Source organism: Eumetopias jubatus, unplaced genomic scaffold (assembly GCF_037043125.1).
Source record: "Eumetopias jubatus isolate StellerSeaLion01/CBP00866 unplaced genomic scaffold, mEumJub1_p1.0 scaffold_6, whole genome shotgun sequence".
Lineage (NCBI taxonomy): Eukaryota > Metazoa > Chordata > Mammalia > Carnivora > Otariidae > Eumetopias > Eumetopias jubatus.
In genome coordinates this window covers 107,481,353-107,504,922 of record NW_028274812.1, presented here as the reverse complement: position 1 = coordinate 107,504,922, position 23,570 = coordinate 107,481,353, and the positions used below count along the sequence as shown (strand labels likewise).

General features: G+C 53.1%; 2 protein-coding genes across 5 annotated transcripts in view; both read left to right on the top strand.

Moving 5' to 3' along the window:
* KLC4 (kinesin light chain 4) overlaps positions 1-23,570 on the top strand; it is a 50,221-nt gene that overhangs the window by 736 nt on the left and 25,915 nt on the right. For 3 of the 4 annotated variants that reach the window (XM_028097651.2, XM_028097653.2, XM_028097654.2), the window contains exons 2-16: positions 936-1,218; positions 2,415-2,645; positions 4,039-4,120; positions 4,717-4,927; positions 5,412-5,499; positions 6,691-6,792; positions 7,006-7,179; positions 7,485-7,584; positions 7,917-7,969; positions 8,170-8,240; positions 8,402-8,510; positions 9,106-9,246; positions 9,736-9,851; positions 10,201-10,264; positions 10,944-11,406. In XM_028097651.2, the coding sequence (XP_027953452.1) occupies positions 961-1,218; positions 2,415-2,645; positions 4,039-4,120; positions 4,717-4,927; positions 5,412-5,499; positions 6,691-6,792; positions 7,006-7,179; positions 7,485-7,584; positions 7,917-7,969; positions 8,170-8,240; positions 8,402-8,510; positions 9,106-9,246; positions 9,736-9,851; positions 10,201-10,264; positions 10,944-10,994 (1,851 nt within the window). In that variant the 5' untranslated portion in view covers positions 936-960 and the 3' untranslated portion in view covers positions 10,995-11,406. Of the gene's footprint in view, positions 1-935; positions 1,219-2,414; positions 2,646-4,038; positions 4,121-4,716; positions 4,928-5,411; positions 5,500-6,690; positions 6,793-7,005; positions 7,180-7,484; positions 7,585-7,916; positions 7,970-8,169; positions 8,241-8,401; positions 8,511-9,105; positions 9,247-9,735; positions 9,852-10,200; positions 10,265-10,943; positions 11,407-23,570 lie in introns of those variants that run through there. The other variant, XM_028097652.2, reaches the window with a different exon arrangement.
* PTK7 (protein tyrosine kinase 7 (inactive)) overlaps positions 12,689-23,570 on the top strand; it is a 59,331-nt gene continuing 48,449 nt past the window's right edge. Inside the window, exon 1 of the mRNA XM_028097650.1 lies at positions 12,689-12,913. Within this exon, the coding sequence (XP_027953451.1) occupies positions 12,835-12,913 (79 nt within the window). The 5' untranslated portion in view covers positions 12,689-12,834. The remainder of the gene's footprint in view (positions 12,914-23,570) is intronic.

Here is a 23,570-nt window from a genome sequence, read left to right as displayed (position 1 = left end):
GACATTGGTCGCCTATGAAAGCCTGTAGGTAGAGAGAGGGAGGGTGTTTGCCCTGAGTAGGGCTCTGTGCCAGGTCCTCTGGGTGGCTGTGAAGTGGTGAGAGAAGGGTTGGGAGGCTGGACTTCTGGACTTTGGGCAGGGCAGACCCTTGTGAGTACCTGGCTACAGAAAGAGTTTCTTCCGGGCTCTGGCCTGAGTGCCACATGCGAGAGCTGCGCTCTGTATACTGGTAAGAATACGGAAAGGTGAGAAACAAGGCTCTTTTGAGGAAGTAGGAAGAGAGCCTGACGTCTGGGGGTTGAGAAGTATGGATTGAAGGGCTAGTGGGGAAAGAGGCAGAGTTTACTAGGTTTGGAGATGCTGGCCTTGGCTCTGAGGGTGACGCAGTCTGAAGACCTTGAGCTTTCTGGGGCCCTCCCATCTGGGTCCTGCAATGAAGGCGCCTTTCCGCTTCTTCTCTCCCTCTTCCCTGTAACTTTGAAACCTGTACCTTTTCTATTTTCTGAAACCTCTGCACCATTTTCTTTATATCTCCTGTCTGCTTTAACCTTGTTTCCTTTTTGCAATGTTTTCCAGACACCCTCTTGTGTTCCCTACAGTGCTGTCTCTCATCTGATTGCTTTTCCTATTTCTGACCCAAGCTCTCTTTCCAACAACTTTTGTATTCTCTTTCTGAGTTCTAAATCCATCTGCTAGTTCTCAGAGCTTTTGTTCCTTCAATAGTCTTTCTTCATTCAAGTCAATTCCTCTCCCTCTCTTTCCCACAACCTTAGCTTTGTGCTTAGTCCCCACTGGTTACTCTCTCTCCAATTAAACCAGAAGGTCACCCATACTCTCTTTCGTCCCTTCCCTTGGATCCTCACCACCCTCTAACCAAGGTACTCAGCCTCTCTTTCTTATCTTTACCCCCGCTGAGTTCTGTTGTTTCTCCTCAGCCCAGGCAAGGTCCCCCTGGCCAAGATGTCAGGCCTGGTGTTGGGGCAGCGGGATGAGCCTGCAGGGCACCGGCTCAGCCAGGAGGAGATCCTGGGAAGCACTCGGCTGGTGAGCCAAGGGCTGGAGGCCCTACACAGTGAACATCAGGCTGTCCTGCAAAGTCTGTCCCACACCATTGAGTGTCTGCAGCAGGGAGGCCATGAAGAAGGACTGGTACACGAGAAGGCCCGACAGCTGCGACGTTCCATGGAAAACATCGAGCTGGGACTGAGCGAGGCCCAGGTGAGCGGAAGGAGGTGATGCCAAGTGGCCCTTGGAGGAGCATTTGTCTGATTGGAGTTTTGGGGTCATTTAGGATCGCCTTGTCCTAGATGCTTGTATTCGTTCATGCAGTAAATATGTATTAAGCCCCTACTTTGTGCCAGGCACAAGTCCTCTGGGCACTGGAGGAACATCACTGAACACGACAGTCAAAAATCTTCACCGTCTCAGAGCTCACATTCTAGCTGCAGGAGGCAAACAATATGCAAATAAGTAAAGGATTCCGTATGTCAGAGTGACAATTGCTAAGGAAAAGGGATAAAAATAAAACAGAAGGGGGCTAAGGGGTACAGAGAGATGATACAACTATAGATAGGGTGGTCAAAAAAAGTCTAACTGAAAGGTGTCATTTGAGCAAAGATTTGAAGATGAGGGAGTGAGTCATACAATAAATGGGGGAAGAACATCTAGAGCAGAGTGGGTAGTACGTACAAAGGCCCTGAACTGGATGGAGCGTATCCGGTGAGTCCAGTGAGGGACCAGTGTGGCTGCAGTAGAGTGGATGAGGTGAAGCAAAATAGGAAATGAAGTGCAGGGGCACCTGGAGGGCTCAGCTGTGGAGCGTGCGACTCTTGATCTTGGGGTTGTGAGTTCGAGTCCCACATTGGGTATAGAGATTACTTAAAAATTAAAAATCTGGAAGGAAGCAAGAAAAAGAAAGAAAGAAAGAAGAAGGAAGGAAGGAAGGAAAGAAAAGAAAAAGAAAATGAGGTGTAAGAGGTAGAGGGGTTAGGAGCCAAGGGGACAGATCATGTGGAACTTGCAGGTCATCACAAGGATGTTGCTTTTACTTTGAATGAAATGAAAGTTATTGGAATATATAGAGCAGAGGAGTGATGTGGTCTAACTTAACATTTTAAAAGGATCATCTGGCTGCTGGGTTGAGAACAGACTCTAAGAAAAAAGGGTAGAAACAGGCCAGTGAGGAGGTGATGGTAGTCGCCGAGGTGGGAACTGATGGTGACCTGGCCCAGGGTGGTGGCTATGGAGGTGGTGAGAAATTGGATTCAGGATGTATTTTGAAGGTAGTACCATTGCTACCCAACCCCGCCTCCTGGCCTCTGCCGGTCTTGTTGCCTCCCGGTAGGCTTCCCTCCCACTTAATCCCAGAACACTCCAATCCGGATTTCTGGCGCTCATGGGATGTGCCCACCTAGGTGATGCTGGCTTTGGCCAGCCACCTGAGCACAGTGGAGTCAGAGAAACAGAAGCTGCGGGCTCAGGTACGGAGGCTGTGTCAGGAGAACCAGTGGCTCCGGGACGAGCTGGCGGGCACCCAGCAGCGGCTCCAGCGCAGCGAACAGGCTGTGGCCCAGCTGGAGGAGGAAAAGAAGCACCTGGAGTTCCTGGGCCAGCTGCGGCAGTACGATGAGGATGGGCATGGTGTGGTAAGCGCACGCCACTGAGGCTGGCTACGGGGCAGACAGCTGGGAGTCACCAGGGACATGGGGGTAACTGCTCATCAGCTGCAGGGACCAGCAGTGCTGCACGACTTGCCTCCACCCGGCAGAATTCAGGTCCTGACACCAACTCCAAATAGCAACAAGGCGGAAACAGTCTTAACTCATTCAATCTACATTTAGTTACATGACAGCTGTGTATGCCGGGCACTGCGCACTCTGCTGGGGATGCCACAGTGAACGAGGCAGACAGAATTCCTGCTCTCCCAATTAGAGGTTTTAGGATTGGGGGGAGACACATAAGCACCCGGACAATTCCAGTCCAGAATCCTAAGGGCTACAGTGAGGGAAAGCATCGCACAGTCGAGCAAGACCCTCCTAAAATTTGCTCTCAAGATGTATGAAATATAACCCTCACTCAACAATCATGTACTTATCTCTCTGCCTTAGGCGGTACAAGAGGATGTATGTGGGGGAGATGTAAAGAACTATGAGAGAGTTCTGCCCTCTCAAGCTTATAATGTAGCTGTAGGGCCAAGGCTTACACACGAGAACACGTATGTGACGACACTTCAAATGCTCAGTACTGGATGAGTGGTTCAGTCAGTAATGGGAGGAATTCCAAGATCGGTTCATGGGGACTAGAATGGCCTGAGAAGGATTCACAGATGAGGTGGGGTACAGGGATGGGTAAGATTTAGGTTGGATTTTTTCCTTGTACAGGTTAGGAGTTGGGCTGGATTTTGATGGATGATGAGGGGAAAGGAGGAGCTTTCTAGACTGGGAGTAGGTATGTGTCAATAGATAAGGCTCCAGGGCTGGTGAGCTGATCTCTCCCAGGGAAAGTGGGGTGATTTGCAGGGGACACATTGACGAGGCTGGGTGGGAGGGTTGGAGGTGTTTACACAGGGCTGACGTGCCTGGTGGGGCAAAGCAACTTTCCCCATGTGGAAGTAGGTGAGACAGTGAGCGTTGGGCACTGAGTTGAGAGGGAGTGATGGCAGATGATGGGGACGAGGCTGAGTTAGACACTTTGGGTACGTGTCAGTAAGATCAGACACACTCCCTGCCCTTAGGAAGGATAGGACAGACATGTAATCAGTGTAAACACACAGGGATCAGCACTGGGCTATAATTACAAGAACTGAGGGGGAGAGGGGTGGAGGCTAGAGAATGAGGGTGCTTAGGAGGCTCTCAATGTGAAAGAAGGAGACTTAACAAACAAGAGCGGGGTGAGATTGGCAGGCAGATGCCGGCATTCCAAGCGGCGGGACATGAACAAGAGTCTTCTTCACCTGTCAGTGATTTCATGGGTTAGAGGGGCCCTGAAGAGGCTCCTGGGGATATCTTGGCCTTAGACATTCTGCTTCTTCCCTTCCAGGAGGAGAAGGAGGGTGATGCCACCAAGGATTCCCTGGATGATCTCTTCCCCAATGAGGAGGAAGAAGATTCCAGCAATGGCTGTGAGTCTGCCTTTGGAGTTGGAGGGTAAAGAGGGGCAGCAGAGGGCTGGTCCCAGCTGTGGCCTGCCTTGCATACGGGATGCTTACCATCCAGAAATAGGTTCTTCGCTTCCCCTGGAGATAGGGCAGGGACTGGGCTACTGCCCCCATTTCCTCAGCCTCCCCATTATTCACCAATATTTATTACATAGTTAACGTGTCCTGGGCCCTACGGTAGGCACTAGGGATACCGAGTTGAGAATGACAGAGTTCTTGCCCGTAAGGAGCTCAAAGTCGAATGGGATAATGACCCTGGAGTGAAAGAACATGAGCTCCTCGAGGGAAAGAACCAGGTCTTTCTTTCTTATTTTCGTATCCCTGACACAGCCCCTGGCTTATGCTTGCTGAGTAAATTTTGTTGAATGAATTGAGTGATTGGGTGAATGAGTGGGGTTGTGAGGGGCACAGGGACCCAGGGAGTGGGCGAAGGAGTGCCTGGTGGGAGGGTGGGCACAGGCACAGAATGAGATGCAGGGCGGGGGTGAGAAGGGCAGACAGCAAAGGGGAGAGGGAGAGTGCCCTGAGGACGTCTCCTGTTCATTTTCTGGGACGGTCAGTGTCCCGTGGCCAGGGCACCCAGCACAGCGGATACGAGATCCCAGCGAGGCTGCGGACACTGCACAACTTGGTGATCCAGTACGCTGCCCAGGGTCGCTATGAGGTGGCTGTACCGCTCTGCAAGCAGGCACTGGAGGACTTGGAGCGCACTTCTGGCCGCGGCCACCCTGATGTCGCGACCATGCTCAACATCCTGGCTTTGGTGTATCGGTGAGGACTGGCCTCTTCATCTCCCAACTCTGCCTCCGGGTTCCCATCTTGATCCACCTTTGGCTCCCATTCCTCCTCTCCAGAGGGTACCTCTTCTCCCTGCTGGGCCTCCCAAGTGACCCCACTAGGGGCTTTTTCCTGCACCAGCACCCTCGTTCTTTCCATACCTGAGTCCTTGACCTCGACCTCAGAGCCGCTCATCTCTCAGGCTCTTCGCTTCTCCATTCCCTCCTTTGGGAGGGTCTCTTTCTCTCTCTGTTTCCATCTCTTACATCCTATAACTGGTCTCCTCTTGGCATGGCAGTGTTCTGCATCCATGTACAGGCGTGTTGGTGAACTCTCACTGCTCGCCGCCGGGCTTCCTGTCTCCTCTCTAAGGCCCCAATCCCTAAATGTACCTCATTCATACGGAAGGGAAGGAGGGAAAGAGATGCCCTGCGGACCAAATTCAGGGTAACCCCTTGTCACTTCTCTCCTCTTCCAGGGACCAGAATAAGTATAAGGAAGCTGCCCACCTGCTGAATGATGCCCTCAGCATCCGGGAGAGCACCCTGGGCCGGGACCACCCTGCTGTCAGTACTCCTCGCCCTCCTTGCCTCCTGCTCTTTTGGCTTCTCCTGTTCATTTATCCACTGCCCTCAGCCCACTCACTAGGGGTGTTCAGGGAGGAGGTGTGAGGGCTCCTTTTTACCAGGCCCTGTCTGCTAAGCCCAGTGGTTCTCAACTCTCTGAGACACAATGATTCTTTCTTATAATTAGTATTTTTCTGAAGCATAATTCATAGATGCTGTAACTGACTTACACATACAATTCCAAAAAATGTTGAGTGATACCTTATTCATACAAAAATGAGGAAAGTAACTTACAATAAAATAATATGTAGGATATGTTACAATGAAATGAAAACATGATGCGTTGTTTTATTAAGTACAACTACAGTAGAAGACATAATATAGCAGATAACTTAAAATATAATGTGATCTACAATTTTAGATTTAGAAAAAGTGAGATCAGTAAGACATTGTATGCAAGTATTAAAAAAAAATGACAGAGCAGGGGTGCCTGGCTGACTCAGTCAGAAGAGCCTGTGACTCTTGATCTCGGGGTCTACGCTACACCCCACGTTGGGCATAGAGATTACTAAAAAAATTTAAAAATGACAGAGCAGAAGTATTGGTGGACACAAGATTAAAAACCCATGTCAGACTCAGTAACGACAGGCCAGATTTATTCGTATATGATGAAAGTAAGAGAAGTGATAGATTGTCACAGTGGAGAAAATGAGAAAAAAGATTTTTTTTGCAAATGAGCCGACTTTATGAAAATAATTCCTTATGTTACAACATGTGATAGGCAGGGATGATGTAGCTGAGAAAACAACCCCCCCCGATACCCCACTAAGCATCGAGGCTTACACTGCTCTAATGTCTGGCCGGACACTCCAGAGTTAACAGAGCTGTCCCGCACGTGCAGAACATCTATACCATCCTTACCTTCCCGAAGGTGATAGTGCCCCTAGTCTTCATGGCAACCAAAAACCACACCAAACCCCACTTCCAGAAATATCTACAAATCCCCCTAGAGGGCGATCCCACCCCCAGAGAGAACCTCGGAACCTCCAGGTCAGCAGCTCCCCCCCCCACCTCTGCCGTCCTCAGGCTGGCTGAGTCCTCTTCTCTTGGGAGTCATGCAGTGTGGGGCCCTTTTGTGCAGGGGGAGAACCTCCAGGCACCCATGCTGAGGGGACAGGCCTGTCTTCCCAGGTGGCTGCCACACTCAACAACCTGGCTGTGCTCTATGGCAAAAGGGGCAAGTACAAGGAGGCCGAGCCACTGTGCCAGCGAGCACTGGAGATTCGAGAAAAGGTGCCTGTGTTCTCTCATTCTTCCCGGATGCTGTGGCCCTTCCTCCACCATCTCTCTTCCAGCCTACCCTCCTCCCTCATGTTTTTCCTTACCCACCTTTCTCTGCCTTGTTGCCTCTCCTGTCACTCCCTTCCCCTGCTCCCACATGGGTATGTGCGCATATGGTTGTACACACACAATCATAGCCATCCATCACTCCTTTACTCCTTCTAGGTCCTGGGCACTGACCACCCAGATGTGGCAAAGCAGCTGAACAACCTGGCCCTGTTGTGCCAAAACCAGGGCAAGTATGAGGCCGTGGAACGCTATTACAGGCGGGCCCTGGCCATCTATGAGGGGCAGCTGGGGCCAGACAACCCTAATGTAGCCCGGACCAAGAACAACCTGGTAAGGGAGGAAGGGAAGAAGTCAGTGGAGGGAGGGGAAGGGAAAGCACCCTACTGTAGTACACTAACCTTGTCACCTTTGTGCATCTGGGGCTGCCTTTGGGGCTGAGGGATCTGCCTCATTCCAGTGGGAAGGCGAAGACCCGTAGCCTCCTGGGAGTAGAGTGAACACCCTTGACCCTGCCGCTAGAAAAGGCAGTATGAGGAGGATCTCTGGGGAAGGTTATAAGGAGACCAAGAAGTGGAAATCCCTGAGCCCTGCTGAGACCTTGTCTCCATCCTGTGGTTTTGCCTTTCTGCCTACAGGCTTCCTGTTACCTGAAACAGGGCAAATATGCTGAGGCTGAGACGCTCTACAAGGAGATCCTGACACGTGCACATGTGCAGGAGTTTGGGTCTGTGGATGGTGAGTGGGGTGGGCCTGGGGAGGGAGCTGCAGGATGGTAAAGAAATGCAGACCAGGGGTGCCTGGGTGGCTCAGTTGGTGGAGCATCAGACTCTTGATCTTGGCTCAGGTCTTGGTCTCAGGGTCATGAATTCAAGCCCTGCATTGGGCTCCACCTGTGGAGCCTATTTAAAAAAAAAAATGCAGACCAAAGGTAGGGGGTTAGACCCTAGTGCTTCCCAGGCAGAGTCAGACCACTTTAGTTCAGCCCCATGGGCCTCGGCTCTTGGCTCCCCACCATACTGTCTAGCTCAGGTCTCTAACCTTCACCCCATCCTGTGTATCACACCTAGATGACCACAAGCCCATCTGGATGCATGCAGAGGAGCGGGAGGAAATGAGCAAAGTGAGTGTGGGGCCCAGCCTGGGGAGCCTGAGGCTACCAGGGCCTCTGGCCTTACTCCTTGCATGAGCACAGCTCCTTACCTCTTTCCCACCTGACCACCAGTCCCAGATGCCCAGTGCCTTCCCCAGCCCAGCCCACACCCTAGCCCCCAGCCATCTCTGTGCTCTCATCTCCGGCTTCCCCTCCACTATGTTCTGCAGAGCCGGCACCGAGAGGGCGGCACGCCCTACACTGAGTATGGAGGCTGGTACAAGGCCTGCAAAGTGAGCAGGTGAGCTGCTGGTGAGAAGCTGGGTTGGCCTCCCACGCCCTCCATCCAAACCCTGAGCCTGGCCTCTGGGACCTTTTCCTTTCTTCCCTTTGGCCTTCCCTTGGCTCTGCTCCCTCTCTCTCCTGTTTCTTTCCTGAACCCATCCTCACTCCTTCCCACAGCCCCACAGTGAACACCACTCTGAGAAACCTAGGAGCTCTGTACAGGCGCCAAGGAAAGCTGGAGGCAGCTGAGACCCTGGAAGAGTGTGCCCTTCGCTCCCAGAAACAGGTCAGTGGTCCGGAGGGGAAGGAGGTCCGGAAGGTAGGTCCTGGGGATGGGGGACCACAAAGGCTTCTTTAGAGTCTCAGAAGAATAAGAGGAGAGGCCGAGGAGAAAGCCAGGAAAGGGAGGTGAGACTCTTTTGTGGTTGTGGTTGGTTTTAAGTGTGTTCTTACCCCCCCCCCCCCCCATTGCCCTTTATGGTCAGGACTCCAACTTCAAGGTTCACATCACTAAATGGGACTATCAGAAGGAAAGCGATGTCCTTTGACAATTTGACGAATTTACTGAGGAGGGCCATGGGTGGTACAGGTGAGGGGATTGAGGTTGAGGGGAGCCTGAAGTCACTCTCTCAAATTGTGGGTCATGACTCATTAGTGGGTCTTGAAATCAATTCAATGTGGACCATAGTGAAAATTTATATCTATTTGTAAATAGGAATGCATCGCAAAGAGAAGAGGCGAGTACTTTCCAGTATGTGTGTACTAGGACATCACAAGGAAAAATGTCTCCCCTGTTGGGGCTGATGGTGAAAAAAAGTTTGAAAGCCCCAGCCTGAGGAGCTAAGGAGTGCAGATTCCCAGCACCTACCTTTTCCTTCCAGGGCACTGACCCTATCAGTCAAACCAAGGTGGTCGAGCTGCTTGGGGAAGGTGACAGTGGAAGGACCTCTCAGGAGGGCCCTGGGGGCAGTGTGAAGTACGAGGGAGGTGAAGATGCTTCTGTGGCCGTGGAATGGTCGGGGGTGAGTCTCATTATTGCCCCTTGATCTCTCCGGCTCCCTCCTGCTGGTGGTGGTGAGAGGCTCTGGGCCTGCCCACGTAGGACATTAGGGCATGTTGTCCACACTGCAGTTCAGTTTGCCCAGCCCTCTCTGGGGGATCTGCAAGTCATCTACTGATAGGGTTCTTGTTTTCTTTTTCTTTTTTTAAAAGATTTTATTTATTTATTTGTCAGAGAGAGGGCACGAGCAGGGGGAGTGGCAGGCAGAGGGAGAAGCAGGCTTCCTGCCGAGCAAGGAGCCCAATGCGGGACTTGATCCCAGGACCCTGAGATCATGAGCTGAGCCAAAAGCAGATGCTTAACCAACTGAGCCACCCAGGCATCCCTGGGTTTTCAATCACTAGGCCTTTGGGGGAGGCAGGATGGTATGCAGGATAAATGGCAGCAGTAGACTCAGAAGGCAGTCTGCATGGGCTCCCCTTAGGTTCTGTTCCCTATCCCTCTCTGCCAGGATGGCAGTGGGACCCTGCAGAGGAGCGGTTCTCTAGGCAAGATCCGGGATGTGCTTCGTAGAAGCAGCGAACTCCTGGTGAGGAAGCTCCAGGGAACTGAGCCTCGGCCCTCCAGGTACATAGTGAGACTGAGATATGGCAAAGCAGACCAGTAAGCCCTTGCCTCCAACTGCTCTTGGCCCCCCATCTCTGGAGAAGTGTCTTGGAGAGAAACATGGAGGTCAATGGGATGGCCATGGCGAAAGAGTTTGGGAAAAATGGGTGCCCCAGAGGTCGGGAAAGGTGCCTGAGGAGATGCCAGTTACTGCTGAAGATAAGAGAGTGTGCATGTGTGCGCATGTGGGGGGGTGTCAGACGGTGAGTAGGCCGTGATCTGATGCGTGCGGCGGTGCCCAAGAGGCCCATACTGTAGGGCCTCTAATAGGGAAGAGAAGGGGCCTCAGTTCTTTCTTTTTGCATTGTAGCAGCAACATGAAGCGGGCAGCCTCCTTAAACTATCTGAATCAACCCAGTGCAGCGCCTCTCCAGGTGAGAGCAGTGCTCAGGAGCATATTGGTGGGTGAGCAAGAAAGGGGAGCCAGGGGACCTGTGCTGCAGGAGTTAGGGAAGAGGAGAGAGTCCTGTGGGTCGAAGACTCCAGCAGGGCAACTGGAGTTGGGTAGACGAGAATCAAGCAGACACCTTGTTGGGGGTGGTGACCACTACGGGACAGTTTGGGGCCAGAGATGGTAGCGAATAAATTAATCAGGAAGGGAACAGGAATTGATGTTCTCTAAACTGGTACTTTGGAATTATGAGTAATTCAAGAATGATTTGGGGATATCACCTGCTCTTTCTCCTGCAGCCACCATAGTCTTCATCTTGGGGACTCAGTGGCAGATGAGAAGGGAAAAAGAAAAAAAAGTATTAAATCATCTACATTTGAGAAAACAATAACAACATGTTAACTGACCATTTGTATCAACACATTCAGAATATAGGCTGATACTCATACGGCTCTTCCGAGCATTCTCTCCCCCAGATCGTGGCCTTCTTGAACATCCTAGCAAAGGCTACAACAGCACAGAGCCCCAGAGCTTGGGATTGAAGTTACAGGCTCCATCTTAGCTCTCGAGATAGACTGCAGCCATGTAATGGGTAGACTCCAGGGGATAGTCTTTGGGAGGCCGAGGTCCCTGGGCTGATGACATGGTGTTGTCTGTTTCAGGTCTCCCGGGGCCTCAGTGCCAGCACTACGGACCTCTCTTCAAGCAGCTGACATTCAACCCACCCCCCAGGTCTGCTGGGTCCCCCCCCCCCACAGCCCTCTCAGCATTCCCTATTGCTCCTGGCTCTTCCAACCCCAAGGTGGGACAGGGAAGGGAGAACAGTTAACCAGAAGATTGCTGCTGCCCTTAGGGTCTTGGCTCCCTCCTCAGGAATCCCCCTCAGGAAGGACCCTCAGGACATCCTCTCCCCATAGTCCTCTAGAGTGGCTAGCTCTGAGGCCCCCAAGATGCTTAAAGAGCAGACATGCATCTCGGAGATGGAGCCTGCTGCTGGCTTTTCGGTCAGAGGTTTTGGGGCTGGCCAGCCAAGCTGCCTCGCTCTGGCCTCTCTTGTTCCCTCTGCTGCCTCACTTCAGGTCCGTGTATTTCACTTTTCTTAAATAAAGAATCAGGTAACCGTTACGCCACTTGAGTCCTGACCGAAGAGGATAGGGAGCAAGGGTTGTGTTGGGGCCCTTCACAGAAGGGCAAGGGGCAGTGATGGATGGGGCAACACGAGAAGTGTTGATTCTTGGATCTCTCCTCTCTTCCTTCCCCTGTTTGTATCCTCTGCAGCAGGGCCTGCAGGAAGGCATCTGGGGGATGGGGGAGGAGGCCCACAACCCAAGAAGAAGGTGCTATGGACTGGGTTGTCAGGGACATGTGGTGGCCATGTGGCAGGACCCTGGAGTCCTGGCGCCACTGCTCCCGGCCTGTGAGGCCCTCTGTGGCTGCCCCTCCTCCTCCCAGCTGTTTGGGGGAAGGGAGGTCTAAGCAGGCCTGGGGGGCCCTCCTGAGCCAGAGGGGGATGAGGCACTCACTATCCATCCCCTCTCAGCATATCCTGGAGGCCTGAGCAGCAGCTGGGGCCCATCTTCTAAGGCTTGACTCCTTCTGACCCGCCTCCTACACCCCTTGCTGCTTTCACAACAAAGAAAGAATGTGGGGGTGGTGGCGCTGGGAGTGGGGGGGTGCCTGGAACAAGGGCTGCGCTGCGCCTCCCCACAGCTGGAGACTTGGCCATGCCCTGCAGCCCAGACTGCCTGGAGATGGACTTGGGATAAATTTGTCAGTTTAACAGCCTTCAGCCAGGCATTCAGAGCCCAGTGTGTTTCTACCTTTGGGTTCAGATTGGTCCAGAGCCAAACCAGACCCCAGCCATGCACTGGTCCCTCACTTCTCCAGGCTGTATCTCTCCTGGGGTTCCACAGTATCTCCAGCTTACCTTGCTTGGGGACATCAAGGACACCCTTCTGTTCTAGGTCTCTCTCAGGATTTTAGGTCGTTGGAGAAGAGAGCCAGAGCCTTTCCCCTTCCTACCCAGAGAATTTGGGGGGGAACTGTTGTCAGAGCCCCCAGGAAGGCCCAGAACTGAATGAACATCCTCTCCAGGGGCCACAAAAGTCACTTTGGTTCCCCGCGTCCCTGCAGAATGGGCGGTAGGCACAGCCTATGCTCCCCTACCTCGCTCAGGTCCCCCGCACTCCCCAGGGCCTCCCTCCCTCTGTCCCCTAGCCATCTCCAGACCCCTCCCCCTACTGCGAGCTCCTCCCCGCCACGACGGGGAGGGGGCGTCGAAGGGGCGGGGCGCCGCGCGGCTGCCGGCGGGGAGGGGGCATCGCGGGGCGGGGCCTGGCGGCGGCGGCGACACCAACAGCAGCGGCGCCGCGCGAGGGCTCGGAGGTACCAGGGGCGCGCGGCTCCGGCTCGGGACGCCTCGGGCTCGGGCTCCGGCTGCGGCTGCTGCAGCAGCGCCCGCGCTCCGGTGCGCTCGACCTCCCGGGCCCGCCGCGGAGCGCAGTTTGAACGCCCGCCGTGCGCCGGCCGGCTCCTCTTCCCGAGCCTGCCGCTATGGCAGCTGCGCCGGGAACCCCGAGCAGTCTCCGCCGGCTGCCCCTGCTCAGCGTCCTGTTGTTGCCGCTGCTGGGCGGTGAGTCGCGGCGAGCTGCGGGAACGGGGCTCGGGAAGCGCGGGGGCCCCGCGGGCAAGAGGGGGCACCCGGGAGGTAGCTTTGGGCGGCTGGGCCGGGCAAGACACCCTGGAGTGGTGGAGAGGCGGGCGCGAGGTCCCGGCGCCGGAGGTGGCGAAGCCCCCGCGGACTCGCTCGGGCCCCTCTTCCTTCGCCCGCGAGGACCCGTTTCCAAGCCGCCGCAGAGTTTTCCCGGCCTGAGCGGAGAGTTTGTTCTGGAACTGCCGGGAGTTGCTGGCTCCCGGGCCCCGGTGGGGAGTTTCTTTTCGGGAGGGAAACCGCTCCCTCCCCACTTAGGGGGGCGCGGTGAGGTGGCTGGCGGCGAGGGAGACGGAGTCCCCCCAGCAGTCTCAGCCTAGGTGAGGGGGGCCGGCCTGGGGCCGGATGCGGGACCGACCTGCGCGGCGCAGAGCGCGGAGCTTTGTTACCTACGCCGGCCAGACGCTCCCGGCTTCCCTCCTCCAAGTTCCCGGGCCAGGCTGGGACCCCTGATGGCCCTGCTGGTGCGGGCGGGAGAAGGGCAGAAATAGGGGCCGTCCCATCTCCTCCAGGTCCTGGGCCCGAGCCCCGAGCCCACCCCCAGCCGGGTCGGATCTGGGGAGCCGAGAGTCCGAGGCTGTCGTGGTGACTAATGTGTGAAGGCCGCTGCCAAAATCGGGCATGGCCGGCTTGCAAAGGTGCGGACGGGGTTTGTTCTTCTCCTTCCTGGATTTCCATCCTGTCTCTCAGCACCGAGGAAAGAAAAATCTCTCGTTCTGCGGGCAGAAAGGCAAAAAGAGTTCATTCTGCCCTTTCTTGGAGGGCCTCAGCGTTTTGATGAGGGTGTGGCTTGTATATACAGGGCAGACAGGACCCGACCCCCGCTTCCCCGCGCCCCCCCCCCCGCCTTTATTTCCTGGCTTGATCATACCTGAGAGTCACCACTGAGGTGTTGAAGTGCTTTACAGGAAAGCACCAAGCTACCTGCACACCACAAACGGCCTGACTGGAACCCTCCCCCCCAAAGAAACCCACAACACAGGCAGTCTTTGGTGATGATCCTGGCAGCAGCCCTTTCTGGGGGGAACTCTGCCCAGGACACCTGGTCCTAGCTTAATCACTTTCCTTTTTCTTGGAAGAGTGGCCATAGGGCGGGTGGGGGTAGAGAATTGCCTTTTCTGACGTCTCCCTGGCTTGCCAGCTGGTGAGGGGTTTTAGTGGTGATGGACTTAACATCTCCCCCAGCCCTAGTTTAAAAGGAGAGGTAATTGTAACTCAAGACGGAGAGGTAAGAACAAGCTCCCGGGATTCGTAGGAGGTGTTTCTGGAGCTGCCCTGTGTTCCTTGTGATGTGTAGGGTGGTTATTGCTCATGGCAGAACGCACATCTGCTCCCAGAGGAAGTATGGAAGTTTTTTTTGTGCAGCCAGGATCGGGGGCCCAACCATATGGACGAGCAGCCCCAGCTCATAGGCTTCCTAGGTTGGTGGCTGTTTGGGTTTGGGTTGTGTGGGTCACCTGATCTGGCTGTCTTCACTGCTGATGTTTAGAGTTCTGGAGTCAAGGGGCGATTCTGGTGGAGACCGGGTCCCTTGTTCGTTCAACAAATACTAAATTCCTAAATTCCTTCCGTGAGAAGAGGACTCTGATGTTAACTGATGTTAATCTGATGACGAGTGTTTAGTGGAGGGGGGAGGTCCTGTGGGGGAAAGTTAGGGCAGGCTGAGGGCTTGGGACTGGAGGTCTGCAATCTCCTCTGGGGGTGGGGGAGATGTCTTGTGCTCAACAAAGGAACATTTTAATGAGAGCCTTAAATCAGTTTCACCAAATGTGCCTTGGTGTGGAACCTGTCCATGTGCTGTAAACAGTTTCAGCCGGGGCCGAGGCGCCTGCTGTCTTCTAGTGAAATCCAGGACTCAACCCACCCCAGGACGGCATGACTTCAGGGGGCAAGATTTTTTTTATAGATTACAGTAGAATTTTTCCATCTCATTGTTTAACTGTGTCACTAACTGGAGTTTAAGTGAGACCCTGCTGTTAATAAGGCCAGAGTGAGGGACCTAGGCTAGCTTGGTTTGTGGATTGGACCATTTTGAAGTTTGGGTAATTCTGTAAATGGTTGAGTAGCATTCCAAACTTTTGAGATTCCTGTCTTGATAAATACGGTGGAAGGGGAGGAGAGGACTTGACATTGGAAATCTGGGATTCTTAGCCCCAGCTGTTTTGTGTGGTCAGTTGTGGTCACTACCCATTCCTGTCCCCCCCCCTTCCTTTCAGGCTCTTGTGTCTTTGGGGAGATTGAGTTGTCACATTAAGAGTTAGGCTGTCCTGCAGATTCCTTGAGGCTCTGCAGCCTGTCATTGAGGCCTAGGAGTTGCTTTTATCAGTGATGGGTTTCCTCAGTCGTTGGGACGAGGGAGGGCAAGGGTGATCTCTCTACATCGCTTGCTGAAGGATCTAGTCACACTCCTGGCGTTCAGAGAAGGGCTGAGTGGTGGAGAGAGCTCAGGCAGAGGAGACGAAGTATTTGGCAAAACAGCAACTCAAACTTTGACAGGCCCCGTGGCCCTGGGCAAGTTTCGTGACCTTCCAGTTTGCCTCCTCTGTAAAGGGACTTACTTCCTGGAGTTGTGGGGAGGATTAAATGTAATGAAGTCTATAAAGGGCCCATTTCTCGTTCTTCCCTCTCCTGGGGTATGCTTCCCACATACTTTTCCAGCCTCACAGTCACCCCCAACAAGAAACGTTTTTCACCTACTGGAGCCTTCCATTGCTACGCAATGAGGCAATTTACCGTCCCCTGAAACAGGCGTGGTTTCTCAGCCCTTTTTCTCAGGCCAGTCCTTGGTATGTGTTGCCTGGCCCATCTCTCTCTTGCCCAGCCCCACTTCCTCCCCAAAGCTATCCCTGTTCTCCTGCCAGAAAGAGGCCTGTAGAACTTTTGGACTCTGTCATTCTTACGACACTTCCATATTTTTGCCGCATTTTGAGTTTTACCTAAAGCGCTTCCCCCTTGTAGAATTCATTATGGGATCACTTATAATGGGTCCTTCTCTAGATTTATTAAAAAGGTGAATGAACCTTTTGGGTACAGGGCAGAGTAATCACGGGCAAGGGTAAACATCCCCTTTGCCTCCTAGCTGTTGGGGGTCTTTTGTGTCCCACCCAGCTTCTCTGGGTTGGGGCTGCCTGTTGTTCCTCCTTGTGCCTCTTCTACCGTGATGGAATCAAGGGACCAGACCTTCCCTGTTTCTGGGCTGCCTGTTCTTTGTGGTGGTTTTCAGAGTTTGATGTGGCAGGGCTTCTGGCTTTCTCTAAGAGTTCTGGGCGTGGGCAACCACCTGTACCTATGAAGCTGACCTGCCTCGAAGGGCCACACTTCAAAAATGGTGAACTATGTAGGGGCCACTCACAATAAGCGTGGCATCAACATCGCCTGGGAGCACAAATCAGAAACCCAATCTGCATTGAATACGCTACCCAGGTGACTGCACCCCATAGTTCCAGAAGTCCTGGTCTCCCTTTTTTTTTTTAATTTGAGAGAAAGAGAACACGAGCAGTGGGGAGAGAGAGAGAGAGCGAGAGAGAGGGAGAGAGAAGCAGATTGCCCACTGAGCAGGAAGCCGATGTAGGGCTCCATCCCAGGACTCCCAGGAGATCATGGCCTGAGCCACCCAGGCGCGCCCCAAGTCCTGGTCTTATAGAGAAACTTGAGGTGCAGAGCTTTCAAATTAGGGGCCCTAGATCTTGCACAGTATTTGAAGATTTACCTTAAATAACTTTTAATTCCTGTGAACACTCTTTGGTTTGATGTCTGCAGGTAAAAATTGCCTCACCAAAAAAAAAAAAAAATTCACTTTGGGTTGAATTTGATTTAGATTTTGTCAGGAAACTTGTCCATTAAACGTGGGACTCTGGAAGGTATGCAGTGTTACATGTGGTGTTCACTTCCTCTTGGAGCCTCAGCTTTTCCTCGAGGAGCGTATGCTCATTTTATAACGAAAGGCAGTGGAGAAATTGGATTTGTGAGGCAGAAATTTGGTGGGCGGGTGACCTTTCAGGAATACATTTGATTCCTAAAGGGACGCAACAGCGTCTCTGCTGGGCTTTGGGGCTGTGGCGCTGTTAAATCTTCGGAGGACTTCGTATTTTGGAGTGCGGGGCTTTGTGTGAGTTTGTGTTTAAGCCAGTGGAGCTTCCGTGAGACTCATCTGGGATGGATGTTGGCCGGTTCAGACTCTAATATTTGAGCCAAGAGCGGTTTGGGGCCAGGGATTCAGTCTTGGGTGTTCTCCTGACAGAACAGGCCTCGGTGCCCTTGGTCTGTACCCCCCAGCCTCTCTGCTGGCCCTAACCTCAGTAGCATGCTTCTCGGCGGCTGTGCTCCTGGCGCCGCCCTTGGCGGAGCCACGTGGTGGGGTTACAGGCTCGGGGCCACGCTTGCTGGCGCCCGCGCTGGCCTTGCCTCTCTCCTGGGTTCCTGCTCTGCCCCCCTGGTCCCCCCATCGCCTGGTCCTCTTGTCCCTGACGTGGGGCAGTTCTGCCGTGGCGGCTGGGTGAGAGTCCTGTCTTGGGGTTCTCCGAGCTCAGCACGGAGTGCACACTGGGCCCTGCCGAGCCCCCTGGCGCTTTGTGGAGCTGGCCCAGGAGCTGTTACAGCTAATCCGTGGTTTGAGGAAGCCCTCTGCAGTATGTCACTTTTTCCATCCTCTTCTCTGCGTTTAGGCCATTTCCCTCCTGGTAATGCTGCACAAGCAGCAGTGGGCCAGGGAGGAAGCTTTGTTGGAAGGGCGGACACACGCAGGCGCCTTGCCCCTCTTGGAGCTGGGGTTGGGGTCACCAAGCTCCGGGGAAGGGAGACACAGGGTGAGTGGGACACAACCTACTGGGTGTCCTGCCCATCCTGAGTTCCTGCCTGATGAGCAAGGATATGCATTGGCTGGGTTGCGGGGGGGGGGGGGTGTCTTTAATTTCTGAAAACTAGGCCCTGAGTCATGGGGTAGGGACGGTGAGTCACGTGTCAGGAAGATGTAGATTTGTGGTCCAGAGACCATCAGGTAATACGGTGGAAAGGCAGGTAACCAGAGGACCTATTTAAAATTTGAGCCGTCTGGGCCTGACTGCAGACCTGCCCATCAGAATCATGGGGGAAGGAGGCAGAAAAGGTATTTTACTTGCTTATTTGTTAGATTCTGTCGCAGTTTTTGAATAGTCAGTCCAGTCCCAGTTCAATCTCAGAAGAAAACTGCGTTTTAAAATTGCTTCCCAGGAGAAGTAAAATAAAACAAAATTGCTTCCCAGGAGATTCTTACCGACATTCAGGTTTGAGAACCCCTGGGTTGCCGTAAGGGGTTCATCAGTTAAAGTGGAGGTGTAGTGATGAGAAAGATTGATGTTGAGGGGCTTAGAATGGGGTCAGTTCCAAGTGTCTTTGAGTGTCTTCTGTGGGTGAAGTGTCTAAGTTGGGGCAGGAGGCAGGAAGGAGACACCATGGAGAGATGGGAATCACAAGTGTAGTGAAAGACACCACTTGGTAAAATGCTAAATAGAAGACCATTCTAGAACGTGTAGGACAGTAAGTCCATGACGCAGGAGCAAATGGGGAGGGGAAAGGCTTCAGAGAAGAGAGAGAATTGAATTGCTAGTAGATGTAGGCTGCGGTGACTGATCAGAATGACATAAAGGCATTGGACGAGGAGTCTGAAAACTTGGCTGGTTCTTGTCTAACGTCACACACATCCGTGCATGATAAAGGAGGAGAAGCAACATCTGTGGTCCTGTGACACCTGCTTTTCTGTATTCTGGTCCTGGCTCAATTGCTGCCTAGCCCCATGACCCTGAGCTGGTTAATTAACCTTTCGAGCCTTAGTTTCCTCCTCTGCAAAGTACAAGTGCTGCTGATTGCTCCCTTGCCCACCTCCAGGAAGTCGAGGGAGCATTCCCCCTGGAGATGGTTGACCCAGGGGTGCAGCCCCTCCTGCCAGCCCTCATGTCTCTTCCCAAAGACTGCCCTGGCCCTTTGTCTCCTTTTAGGGTGTCAGCCTTTCTTTCCAGTCCTCTGTCTCTAGAATGGTTTGCATGGGCTCGACAGAGTTGCTTTGGACCTGCTGCTTTAGAAATGGTTTCCTTATTTGAGAGTGCCAGTGTTCTAAATGGGTCTCAGTATTCCAACAGCGGCCCAGAAAGGTGGGCACAAGCACTTTGCATTTCCTGGTGGGAACTCTTCTCCCTCTGTCCTCCTAGCAGATTCTCCCAGAGTGGTCACTGCTGGTTCAGAGCCGCCGTCTCCCTGGGCGTGCCGATGTTCTTCTAGGGAGTGGGTAGTGAGCTGTGCTTCGTGCACCCAGGGAGGGGCTTCTGTGATCACGGGATGGCTGTGAGGTTTCCCCCAGTCACTCTGAGTAGCTTGTGTGAACTTCTGTCAATGCCATAGGGAGGTTCCCGAGGTGTGGTGTGCTCAGGGATGGATGGCTCTCACTGTGGGTGGTTAAGGAGGCCAGAGCGGGCACTAACATGCACTGCCTCTCCCCCTGGAGATACACTGGCTCCTTTTTGCCCCTTCTGGGGTGCCGTTGGTGAGGCAGTGAAGAGAATGATGGTCTGTTTGGAGGATGACTGAGGTGTCCCAGCAGCTAGCTCATAGAGTGCCTTTGTGCGCATTAGAAATAGGTGCCCTTCCTCCCAGTGAATGCAACCCTGCCTCAGGACCCAGGGCAGTATTTCAGTATTAACACCTTGGCTGGGCATCTTGAGCAGTGCACAACCTATACAATCATATGTGGCTATCCCGTTGGAATGAGTGGCTCTTTGCTTCTCAGCTGATGGGCCAAGATGATTTTGGTGACCTCTAATCTGTTTTAGATGAGCCATTTTCTCTACTATTCGCCTGCCTCCTTGGGCGGTGGGGGGGGGGGGGCGCTGGGACACTGCTGCTCATCCCATACTGTAGGAGAAGCCTGGGAGGCTGGGGCCCCAGTGCTGTACCGGCTCCACAGTATATGTCTGTAGCTGCTGGGATCTTGGTCTGTTTCTGGGCTCCTCCCCCCACCGGAGGATTTTATTGCCTTGCACTTGCAGGCTTCTAACGCCTTATATAATAATTTTTTAAAAAGATTTTATTTATTTGAGAGAGAATGAGATAGAGCATGAGGGGGGGAGGGTCAGAGGGAGAAGCAGACTCCCTGCTGAGCAGGGAGCCCGATGCGGGACTCCAGGATCATGACCTTAGCCAAAGGCAGTCGCTTAACCGAGCCACCCAGGCGCCCCTAACGCCTTATATAATAATTAATACGGAAGGCTGGCTGAGTCTTCAGGGAAGAGGGGCTGCTCAGAGTTTATTCCACATCTCTAAGAAGAAGTACCAGGCTTGCCTCTCTCCCTGGACACACTGGAACCTCCAACGTTAAGTGCGTAGGCTTTGTTTTAGAGGAAATCCTGCAGGAATCGTAGAATCTCTTCAGTAGCAAAGATGGGTCTTGGGCTGTAGTTCTGGGTACCCTGGAAGTGTATCTCCCTCCTCAGGAGGCACTGGGAGGGAAACATGGGTCCTGCTCCCACATTTGCCCCAGACTGCTCATGTGACATTGGACAAGTCCCACCTGCCACTCAGGCCTCAACTTGAGGACTCAGGACCTTGGAAGACCTTTAATGTGGGGACCTTTGGGGGCTGACCCAGTATTGCCAGACATAACCTCCAGCTGTGTTTCTCACACCTTACAGGCCCTCTTCCTCACCCTTGGTTTTGGGAAGAGGACTTTAAGGGCCGTATTTTGTTCTGAAGTCTCTATTGCGTGGGCACAGATGTGTTTAGACTCGATCAACTGGTGATGTGGGTATTAGGGTTTAATTCTTTGGGTGCAAGGGGGAATGGAGTAGATTCTAGAAAGGTTTGGGAGAGAATTCTTATGAGGGGGAAAAAAAAGTTTGTGTGGTTTTTTTAAAAAGATTTCATTTATTCATTTGAGAGAGAGAGAAAGAGAGCTAGAGTGCAGGAACAGTGGGAGGGACAGAGGGAGAGGAGAAGTAGATTCCCCACTGAGCAGGGAGCCCGATGCGAGGCTCAGTCTCAGAACCTGGGGACCATGACTTGAGCCCAAGACAGATGCTTAACCAACTGAGCCACCCAGGTGCCCCCAAAAAGAAGGGTTTTTATCTGAGTAAAAGGAGGCAGGAGCTTACCTGGTTAGTCCTCAAGTACTCGAGGGACTAGTGCTTTGGCGAGGAACACATTTTCCTTTGCACAGAAGCAGGAACAACTGAAGGGCGGCTTCTAGCTGGGAGAAGTGGCTGGGTGTGCTTTGGGAGAGCCTGCTGTGTAATCCCAAGTGTACCCACCATGGCAGTTGACAAAATGCTTTCACTCACACTGATATTTGATCCTATTAACATGGCTCAGCGGCAGGCAGGATGAATATGGTTGGTTTTGGGGGTGGGGGGAGCGTCAAGGGATGGGAGGCATTTGACAAGTAGAGAAACTGAGGTACAAAGTAAGATCCGCTCAGAACTGCAGAGCTGGTAAGTAGGAGAGCTGACTTTGTGTTCCCGTATGTCCTAGGGGCTATGAGGTGTTACACACACGTGCCTTGGAGTGGGGTGAACGCCGGGCAGTGGACTTGGCAGACGAGATAACTGTCTGGGTGGGTTTAGGCGCAGCCCTGTTAGAATCGGAGGGTGGAGGAGCCTTTGCTCTTTCTGCATAAGGAGTGAGCGGATCAATAACTACGCACCGAGAGACCTTTTGCACCTCAGCATTCAAGATTGCCAGATTTTCTCCCTCTTTTAAAAAATTTGTTGTTGTTACAGAACACGGTTACCGTTTTCAGTGGCCCATTCAGAGGTTTGTGTACATCCTAAAGTTCTTAGAGTTATGGTCAGGCTGTGTAATCTAGAAGTCCAGAACACTGCCTCAATCCCCACGATTTGAGCGGAGTCCTCCATCTCTACCAGCTGGCGCTTCTGGAAGGTCGCGGGCAGTTGCAGGCCCTGGCTTGCAGGGGTGCCGTCACATTCCAGACCCGTGTGCCTGCTGGGAGGTGTATACTGGGTAATGCTGTGCGAGAGACCACGTAGGTGGTAATAGTCATCGCTGCTGTGGTTAATAGAGTTGCTGCCTTTCACCACTGTTGTGTAGATGGATGGGCCCACACTTGGTGGTACAGGCCCTGGCACACAGTAGGGATGAGATGGACGTAGGTTTCCCTTCTATTTCTGATTTTGGAGGCAAGCCTTTTAATTCTCAAGAGATTCCAGAATTGCTTGGTCAGTGACCTCTGGCATTCTGGAACATACACGCGTTTTGGTGCCAGGTAGATCTCCCTTTAGCCGGAGCTGCTAACCGCTCTTGGCTGACCTGCTGAGTTTTGTTCTTCTGCTTCCGAGGCTCTCAGGTTCCAACCTGGGAACCTGGGTCCCATCGCTGAAGGGTACAAAGTGATACTCTGGTGTTCTGATTCTGTTGTAGCTCATCTGTTAAAAAAAAAAAAAAAGAAAAAGAGAGAGAGAGAGAGGATCCTTCACATCAGCAAGTCCTTAGAGAGGAAATGTGCTAGGATAGCATTTGAGATCCCAAGTTCATTTCCAGCTACCCGAAAAACAAAACAAATCACAAACAAAGAAAATGGTTGTCTTGCAGCCTTGGGAAAGGGGTGGGGGGGTGGTGAAGATTTGCTGTTGGTCTTGTAGCTCTAGCTACAAAGAGCAAACCATTCTATCTGTTTGGTTAATTTAGCAGATTAACCAGTTGTTAAACTGACCAATTTAAAAAATGCCCAGCTTGCTAGCAGCTTTGTGCCTGTGATCTGGCCTGTGATCCGGGCCCCTCCTCCACCGCAGGGGTCCGGGCCTCCTATAGGAGGAGCTTCCAGGGGAGGAGGAGTGGCTGGGCCCCCAGGGAACAGCCCCGGGGGGCCTGGAGGAGGATCTCCGTCTTCCTTTACCATCACCCCCACCTCCTTTCTGAAAACTCCTTAAAACAAAAGGCTTTTATTTAGTAAACATCGCACCCTGCCTCGAAGAAGTGTCCTGAGTTTTGTTGGTGGGGTGCAGGGAAAGGGGGTGGCGAATTGGCCCTTTTGTTTCTGGGTAAGGGGCTGGGGTGCTTCTCTGGCCTTGCGTGCCTTTTTCGCTCTTAACTCTACCTTTGTTCCCCGGCCTCTTGAACCTGGTCTGAGAGGTCCTGCTGATCAGGCCTGCCCTGTCTCTCCATGAGCCTCCCTGGGAGACTTCCCCAGATTGCTGCCGTGGGCAGTCCAGAAAGGAGGCCGGCGAGCGTGGGTCCAGCCAGGCCTGAGCTTGGGTGGTACCTCTCTCCGTCCCGTCCCCTTCCCACCCAGCCCGGATCAAAGGAGCCTCCTCCGGCAGCAGGGAAACACTTCTCCCAATAGCCCCACCAGTGAGTAAACAGCCAGGGCCGCTTGCAGCTTTTGGAAGCGTGGTGCTTCAGGCCGGAGGAATGCAGAACATTTCATTTTAGGAGTGGACTTAGGTTTCCACTGCTTTCGGTATTTGCAAATTTGAAACAAATGCCCTCATTTAGCAGCAGGCAGGCTGGGCAGTAAACGGGGGCTGTTTAAGGGCGTTTATGGCGGTCACAGGTATTTGTGGGTAGGGGGACCCCAGCAGGTTTGGGAAAGGACAGAGGG